At 35.9% G+C, this 9,147-nt stretch overlaps 1 protein-coding gene across 7 annotated transcripts; it reads right to left on the reverse strand.

Moving 5' to 3' along the window:
• Positions 1-624: 624 nt before the first annotated feature.
• LOC133863009 (splicing factor U2af large subunit B) lies at positions 625-7,106 on the reverse strand. 7 transcript variants are annotated; one of them, XM_062298976.1, is made up of 13 exons: positions 6,854-7,106; positions 5,372-5,652; positions 4,969-5,082; positions 3,905-3,975; positions 3,191-3,261; positions 3,035-3,079; positions 2,876-2,935; positions 2,663-2,723; positions 2,436-2,548; positions 1,877-2,323; positions 1,634-1,769; positions 1,288-1,355; positions 625-917 (listed from the first exon to the last, which is right to left on the reverse strand). In XM_062298976.1, the coding sequence occupies exons 1-13, from the start codon at positions 6,980-6,982 to the stop codon at positions 780-782; spliced, it is 1,734 nt and encodes a 577-aa protein (XP_062154960.1). In that variant the 5' UTR covers positions 6,983-7,106; the 3' UTR covers positions 625-779. The 7 variants fall into 7 exon arrangements, with proteins under 7 accessions (XP_062154960.1, XP_062154958.1, XP_062154959.1 ...); XM_062298974.1 differs by having other exon boundaries at positions 3,023-3,079; XM_062298975.1 differs by having other exon boundaries at positions 3,035-3,082.
• Positions 7,107-9,147: the final 2,041 nt, after the last annotated feature.

Genomic DNA, 9,147 nt, shown 5'->3' on the forward strand with positions numbered 1-9,147 from the left:
AGCCATGTTGACATGTTCAATGGAAGATGCACATATTTTTTTAGAAGCAAATATTTTTTTAATAATTCAATTAAGCACATGCCCGCCAAAAAGTCACGTGTTTCTCCCTTACTAAAAGACAACAATTAACTGAAAAATCACGTGTTTTTCACATAAACATAACAATTTTATAAACTATAGATTGAGTTGAAACAATTTCCTCCAACCCAATTTTGATAGAAATTTGTCCAGCAAAAAATTTATTCTTCTTCCCCTCTTATTTTGTTCGCCGGTGGCAACGCTTATGTACGTATAATCATTACAAACTACACCCGCATTAGTGGAAGAATGGAAATAGGTTAAATCCATAAAATTTTATTATCATTTTTTTTTTATAATAATAAAAAATAAAAATAAAAATAAAAAAAATAAAAAGAAAAAAAAAGGCCCGAAGAGTGTAAGATGTTGAGCACTTACTATTTACTAAGACTCTGTTCTCACCATTAGATTTCAAGTATTCCAAGACATGAAACTGCACATACTCCAGGTAATGGTTCATCTCCATGGAGTATCCAATTACTATCGTGTGATTCATCTCCATTAAAATTTTTAATATCAAGTAATTGATCAGAGAATACCAGTGTGTGGCTAAAAAATTGAAACTAAAAAAGTTGAATATATATTTTGCAGCATGGACAACACAAGCTCATTATCTAAACTACTTTAATAGCAACCATCTACACTGAGTACCTCAGCGAAAAACGCAATCATACAATCAATACCAATGTGACATGAAATAACTAGCCTTCGTAGTCCCCCTGAGCAAACTTGTTCTCAGGATAAAAGACGGCCACGACTTGATTCCCACCAAATTTTCTTCCATTCAACCCAGAACGTGCTTTTGCAGAACCATCAATGTCTTCATACTCCAAAAAAACCTGACATAAAGACAGAATTGTATTTTAGCAGTTCCCGAGTTCAAACAAACGAACAAGTTCCAGAACAGAAACAGGACAATAGAATTTCGGTTGACACCATCATTTTCATTCTATATGATGCCCTATATGCTTGTTATCTTTTCCAACCATATAATTGAATTACAGGCTCATCTGCCATAATTTTCCTCAAGTCATAACAACAATGATTTCCCCGTTATTTTAAAAAACTAGTAAATGTGAGAAAAATGTCAGAGCAGGTGTTTGCCTGAAAGGAGGATCACTTAATGACATTAAGGACACAAATATTCCAATTATCATTTTTCATTGGTGTAAGAGTAGATATCTTATCCGAGAGTAAAACCATACGAACCTTCCCAACTCCAGGTAATTGTTCACCATTTGGTTGCGGGCGTGGGATGACGAGGTTTACCAGTGCACCTGCAAATCACATCAATAATTCAAAATGCTTAACATTTATCAAAATATACAAAGAAAATTTTCAGGTGAACATGGACGGAAGGTTTTGGAGGCTTCTGTCTGTGTATGTTAGGCCTGATTCTTTAAAGCAGAATGTGGGACTACAAAAAAGCTGTAAAACAAAAAGATATGACACAGAGAAAATTAATACACATGCAAGAACCTTTGTGGGCGAAAAATGACAATCCATAAAAACAAAGACTATAAGCGTGTCAACACTAAATAGACCAAGGTTTTACCAAATTTTCCGCATTCTTCTCTCATGTCTTCCAAAATATCTTGATAATCATCATCATCTTTGAGTTCATCAGGAGAAACCACCTGGGTTAGACATACAACCTTTGTGGCCACTGCAGCAGGTTGTAACATGAGCTTCTGCAAATCAAGGGCACAAAGTATTACACACATAAAACTTTGTTGCTAAATCATTGCAGCCATACAATGACAATAGATTAACAATAACAAATCAGATTAGAGTTTACCTGCAATGCAATCTGCTGCTGTGCATGCAATAATACATTCTCTTGCTCAGGTTTAGGTTGGCTAGCACCCTGGTTAGCACGTCTAACAGTGAGAGTTTTATCACCCATCTTAATTCCATTCAGAGCTGCACAAGCTATGTCTGTAACTGAAAGATCTTGGTAAACACAAAATGCATAGCCTTTTGAATTTCCGGTTTCTCTGTCTTTCACAAGATCAAAACCCCGAAGTGGCCCAAAAGTCTCTAACAACTCCCTAATCTGTGTTTCTGTGAAGTAATAGGGAAGCCCACCCACAAAAATGCGGTCAGGACCCTCAAGACCACCTGCGGATCCTGGTGTTAGACCAACAGCAGCCAGGTTCAGATTGGGATTGGGTTGACTTGGACCAAGCGTTGCGGCAAGAGATGGGTTGTAGTCACTAGGTCTCCTCACCTTAACAGGAGCACCCTAGAAAAGTAGAATGAATCAAAGATATCAGTCCCATGTCATGCACTAACTGTCATGGGTAGCGCGTACATATCAATCATAATCAATTTTGATCAGAATAAAAATGTTACACCTCAAAAATAATTCCATCTAAAGCCATTGCATTACTAGCCTCCTCAACAGATCTCATCTCCACAAAAGCAAACTTCTTTTCGTGGTTTATGTACACATTGACAACAGCATCACCTGCACAAAAAGCGCAGAGAGAGAGAGAGAGAGAATGGATTAAGAAACCGTCGAACTACAAAGGCAGGATACTTATGAAAGCAAATATAGATTAAACACCGAGCACTGACATACCAGGACCAGCAGTGTTTCCTCCAATTGCAGCCATAACATGACTGAAAAATGTTGCAACAGACTGCCGTAAAACATGTGAGATAATTGAGACCACAGGGCGAAGCAAAATGTTTAAAATCAAAATTAGGTGAATGTTTGTTCTAGGTTGGAATGAATGGGTATTTTTCTTTAAACAAAATAGAAAGAATGAAAAAGTCAACAAGGTGAGTGAACCTGTTCATTTGCTGTAGGAGGAAGCCCACCGACATACACCCGCCGAGCATGCCTCGTAGCCTAACGCCATAAAATAAATCATATTAGATGTTAATATGAGCAAAAATTGAAGATAGTATAATTTTTAAAAGAATTTAGTGCACTTACTACAATGAGTACCTGTTGAGTCATTGCCTGTACTGGCATAACAGGAAGAGCTCCAAACTGCTGTGAGCAAACAAAAAGGCATATGATTAACGAAAATTAAAGCATCCTCATGAATACCTTTTGCATTGGAGAGAGAAAGAGAGAGAAGAAGAAGAAGAAAGAGCATACTTGACCAGTTGCTAAAGGAAACATGTTTGGAAACATCCCAGGAAGGGTAGGACTGGTCCCAGGAATCTGACCTGCAAAATAAAAGTATATTACTTAGGATACAATTGTAACATAACATCTTACCCTACAATGACGTAGCTTGCCTCTTTATCACTTCATTTTCCATGAGAGAGCATTAAATTTAGCACATCCTAACCTCTTTCAATAATGTTTGTCAAAGAAGATGAAAGAAATACATTATATACAAGTTCTGGAGGTAATATTTGTAAGACTACCAAAACAGGCAATAGTTCCCGGTTGAAGACGAACAAGACCCATCAAACCGGTGCATTGTTTCCTCCTTGTACATAAAAGCTACAGATGTCGGCTCACGCCCATTGTCAGCTCAGTGGGGCAACTAGCCCAACATTGCCTTCTTACAAAACAAGACAAGACATAGAAACAAAACAAACAAACACCAAACACAACAAAAAACCAGAAACATCTCTCAGTTCCAATTCCAGAATTATTGCACCAAGTAAACAAAAAATAGAAAGAACAGTCCATCCAGAGACCACAGCTTTAAAAAGCTGTATGATCAAATGAAAGAACAAAATATCGCTTACCAAATGACACCATGCAATTTTGATACGAACTTTCCACACTATATCCAAAAAAGAAAAAAGCAGTTAAGAAAATTATCACAATCTTAAATACATAAGAGGGTACATTCACCTGCAGCAACAGCAGCACCAGGTAACAATGCAGATGCGGGAGGCGCCATATCAAAACCACTAATCCTTTTGCTGCAAGTAGATACTGTTAGTATATGAAGAACAACGATGATATACAAGAGCCATATTCATCTAAGCACCATACATTCGAATATACAACAAAAGAAGTAACACAACAACAAAAGAGAATGGTCACATTAACCTAATGAACAACAACTGCTTAAAAGTATATAACATTTAACATTTAGCGCAACTTATAGACAGCATAAATAACATAAACAAACAGCAACCAAAAATAAACAGCATAAATAACATTTGGTGCAACTTATACCTGGAAGACATTTTATGCATCATTCAGGACCTCGGCCATTCAATATCAACATTATTCCACAACCAAAGATGGTGTTTACAGAGTCCATGGTACAGTACAGATTTTTCCCAACTAATACAGATATATGCATTTCACTATCTCACACACCATAATAAAACCATATAATTTACAATGAGTCAAAAAGATAAATATGTCAAATGCTCGATAAATTCGCAAATTGAAAGCTATCAGCTAACAGTAAACAGCAAGTCTGCCACATTGTTTTACAGTTTGATAATCCCCCAATAAACTACAAAGTAAAAGTAAAAACTGAAGGATAATTGGGGAAATATATAGACATGGGCTACCAAAAGTGATAAACAGAGGCGTTGGTACAAGAGAAGACAGTAGCTGCTATTCATTTACTTTATGCAGAATTTACAAAAAAATACAATATTGATAAAATTATAGGGGTGGAAAAATTAATATTCAGAAGATAGATCTATAGTAAATCCTATTAAGTGATAGGTTCAACACCCCAAACAACACGACACTAAAATGATTAGTGCAGGTCTCCACAAAACATGAAAATGCCAACAACCATTAATTGGCATACGTAAACTGGAGTCAATAACTACTGAATTAAGAAATTCCATTGGCAAAAGTTCAATAATTAAATGATAGGACAAAAGGCACAATCACAATGGAAGCCAGTTTTATCCCAGATTTACAAATTATAATCTTGCATAACCTACCTCTTAGAGCGAGAACGAGATCGTGACTTTGATCTGTGCTCAGATTTACCCCCTGAACGAGAGCGAGACCTGCGCCTGGACCTATCCTCTCTGTCTCTATCATAATCCCTTCGTCTGTAAATAAAATAAGCACTACATCATCAAATATGACAACCAAAACAAGCTTTAACAGTATTTGTCCAAAGACGTCCTGTAATAGGTCATGTAATGCAAATCCACAAATCAAACACCCATAGACTAAGCACCAGAGCTGCTCAATATTGATAAAATAATACATCTGGATGAAGTATCAAGAATGCCCAATGTACTACCAGAACTGAGTTGTACTTGATCAAAAGCAAAATAGTCCCCAACTCCACACAGAACTACATATACATCATGAATGCATCAATTTATTTATTACCTGTCATAGTCCCGGCTTCGATAAAAATCATCATCATCCCTATCCCTGACCCTTTCCCTTCTTTCACCACGATCCCGGTCCCTGGGGCGATCTCTATGATGACGGTCCCGGTCACTGCCTCTGTCCCTTTCCCTATCTCTGTCCCTGTCCTTGCTCTTCTCCCTATCATTGCCTCTGTCCCTATCCCGATCTCTGTCCCTGTCCCTCTCCTTATCACGCCCTTTTTCTCTATCCTTCTCCCTACTTTTTGAAGATTCTCTTTCATAATCACGAGAACCGTGCTGCAAATGATTCAGTCAAGTTAGCAAAAACAATTGATAACAACCAACATAGCAGCAAATCACTTGGGAAATTAAGAGAGTTTTATAGACCCAATATTTAGTGCGAGCTTTTAAGCAAATGAAATTGATTAACTTCATACATAACATCACACCTGAACATGCGTCTAAGAGCCAATAATTACTGATCAGTAAGACAAGCAACAACATGCAATAGATGACGAGCAGACATTCAGGACTGTATCCAGAAAGCAAACAAGAAAACATGTAAGTATAGACTGGATTCAAACTTAAATCTATACTGAGAAGACTAATCATCAACAAGAAACAAAGCTAGTTTCCTAAAACATTATTTATGTCCAATTTTTTTTTATAAGCATTTATGTCCAAACTTTTTATAATTGGAAAGAATGAAGTTGAAAATTTCAAGCGGACCCTGTAATTTTAATCCTTTTTTTCTTCCTAATTCAAAAAACAAGTGTCCCTCCAGAATCTAGTAACCCAATACTAAATATAACAATATCAAACTCATCCAATCCCTCAAGAATCTCAGCAAATAATCTCATAACCGAAATAACACAAAATTTTAACACAAAATTCAACAAAACCAATGAAATGGTACACTTTCAATACCAATGAAAATCGTAAATTAATCAACAATCAAGCTAACACAGCCTGTACATTATCATAAGAGGGGAAAATTTCTCTCTCATAATAAAGATACCTAATATCTTCTGTTAAATGAAGCTACCTAATTTCACCATGTACAACACATAGAAGGCAACCCTAATAGTTCCGCAATGAGAAGAAAAAAAGGTAATTCGATTGCAAAACCTTGAAATCAATGTTTCATTGTTCTCTTCGACTCAAAAATAAATAAATAAACTTCATCCAGAGCCCTAAAATCCTCCATTTCTTCACAGAAATGACCATGGTACAATTCAAAGCAGTGAACCCATTATCGATCAACACAGTAGCAAAAATTATTAAAGTAAACCCAAGAACTTCGAATCAACCAAAAACCCTAAAAACAAATTCGATCGACTCCTTCCATTTAGAAGCACTAGATTTCAATTCCAAATGAACCTTATCGTTGAAAAACCCTAGATTCAACCAAAAACCAAAAGATTCGTAACCCAGCCTAAGCTCTTTAGCAGAGTCTCATACATATATAGATGAGCAATAGGAAAAGGAGTATGTATACCTGAGACTTGGAGTCGCCGAGATCTTCGGGACCACCATGGCTACTACCACGAGGTTGAGGGGAGGAGCCACCTCCATAGTTTTCAGCGTCCTCTCCGTTTCCTTCGTATCTTCCCTCGTAATCAGACATCTTCGCTTTGCTTGTTCTCACTCTCCAGTGTGGTCGCCCTGTCTTGCTTCGCGTTCGTTTCTCGGGAAATTTGGTTGAGACGAGAAGAGACTGAAGGCGCTGAAAATTCTAGGGCTCGACAAGGGTTTTCCCACTTTATATCTAGCACGTGGCTGAGCAAGCGCGTGGAATTGTAAAGCTCACAAGAAGAACAACATGACACAGAGTCACAGACCCTCGGTTTACAAAGAGTAATGTTAACGCATCATCCCCTTGTCCTCCTTTTGTCCTCTCAAATTTGATGTGGCTTTTAAAATTATCATTGAATTTATGATAGATCATTATTGAATTTTGATCCAATGGTGATTTTAAGAGCCACATCAATTTTGGGAGGATGAAAGGTGGACAAGAAGATGATGTGTAGCATTACTCGTTTACATATAGGCACGAGGGGTGCTATACATGCGCCCTCATCCACCTTTCATCCTCCATTTATCATAAAAAAATTAATTTTAAGTAAAAGAGTAATACTACATATCATCCTCTTGTCCACCTTTTATCCTCCTAAAATTGATGTGGCTCTTAAAATCACCATTGGATCAAAATTCAATAATGATCTATCATAAATTCAATGGTGATTTTAAGAGCCACATCAAATTTGGGATGATAAAAGGAGGACAAGGGGATGATGTGTAGCATTACTCTAAGTAAAAAGGTGTCTCTAATGTCACATCAGAGACACCTTTTCGCTTAAAATCAATTTTTTTAAGCAAAAGAGGTGGACAAAGGGAGGATGAAAGGAGGATTTTTAGCATTTCCCTATAGGCACATTACCAAATCGATCTTTATTTTTATTTTATTTTTAACAATTAAATCTACATTTGTTTGAGAAAATATTTTCTTTATTTTTTTATATTTAGTAAAGACAAAAAATTATTGGTCAATGAAAAATGATTTCGGGTCAACAATAAATTTATCATTATAGGGGGAAAATGACTTAGGATGCGGTTGAAATTGCGATTCCGTAGACAATAAGTACGATTTTAAACTAAATTATATAACATAAATCGTTTAGAAACTGTTTTTTTTTTTAAATTGCGATTTGAAAACGCAAAAAATCTACTTTTTCAAATCGCAGGTAAGATAGTACTTTTTTGAAAATGCAAAATTGTAAAGGCTAATTTGCGATTTTAAAGGATAAACTGCAATTTTGCCAAATGTTTAACTGCGTTTTTAAAAATCTTTTTTTTTCAAATTATACATTTTAAAATCGTTATTTTGAATCGCACTTTTTAAAATCACAAACTCAAACGGATCTTTATTACACCTCTCAATAAGCTCTTTTTTTCAACTTATTTTCTCTCTCCTCCACCTCCCTAGCTCTTAATGAACAAACTCAATTGTCCCATCCTCTCAAGGTCACTCCCCAGTCTCCCCTCATCATCTTGGCCACCATCCCTTGCCTCGTCTTAACTCTCCCAAAGGCGACTCTCACCCCTGCAAAAAGGAATTCAATTACTCATTTCTCAGCATATTACCTTTTATCAGAACTTACAATATTTTACACGACCCACGAATTCAACATAAAATTAAAAGTTTAGCATTATAAAGTCTGACCAGTTTAATTAAATAGATCGAGTTATACTCTTATACACATGTATCAATACAACTATAACTTCACAAACCTTCACAATTATCATCACATCCGGAACCCAAAACGGAATAATAATATTTATTTTTACAATAATTGCACAAGTATGTGTAGAGAAAATTCTAACAGAAATTGCAGGATAATTATGGTAACTACATTCTTTGTTTGTTCTAAAAAACATCAATGCAACATCTTACAATTTAATAATTACATGATTAAAAAATAAGCCAAAAATCCGTTTTAACCTCGTAGTCCAATTAAAGCAAACCACCATAAATTATTACTTTTGCATTAACCAACTCAAAAATATTTACACTATTATAACATCTACAAAATAAAACTACAACGTGATTCTCAAAAAACGAAATGCCAAAATTTCCCCAATAGAAAAGAAAACTTGTCGAAAGGCACCCAAAATCCTCGAATTCGCCCGAAATCTCTAATACAAGAAGTTGCTGATATACCTAAAAACTGTAAATATAATTTAATAAGACTTGTCGAAACTGCCAAAGGATTGGCAAAAGCATCTCATTTT

This window comes from Alnus glutinosa, chromosome 3, assembly GCF_958979055.1.
Source record: "Alnus glutinosa chromosome 3, dhAlnGlut1.1, whole genome shotgun sequence".
In the NCBI taxonomy this organism is placed as follows: Eukaryota; Viridiplantae; Streptophyta; class Magnoliopsida; order Fagales; family Betulaceae; genus Alnus; species Alnus glutinosa.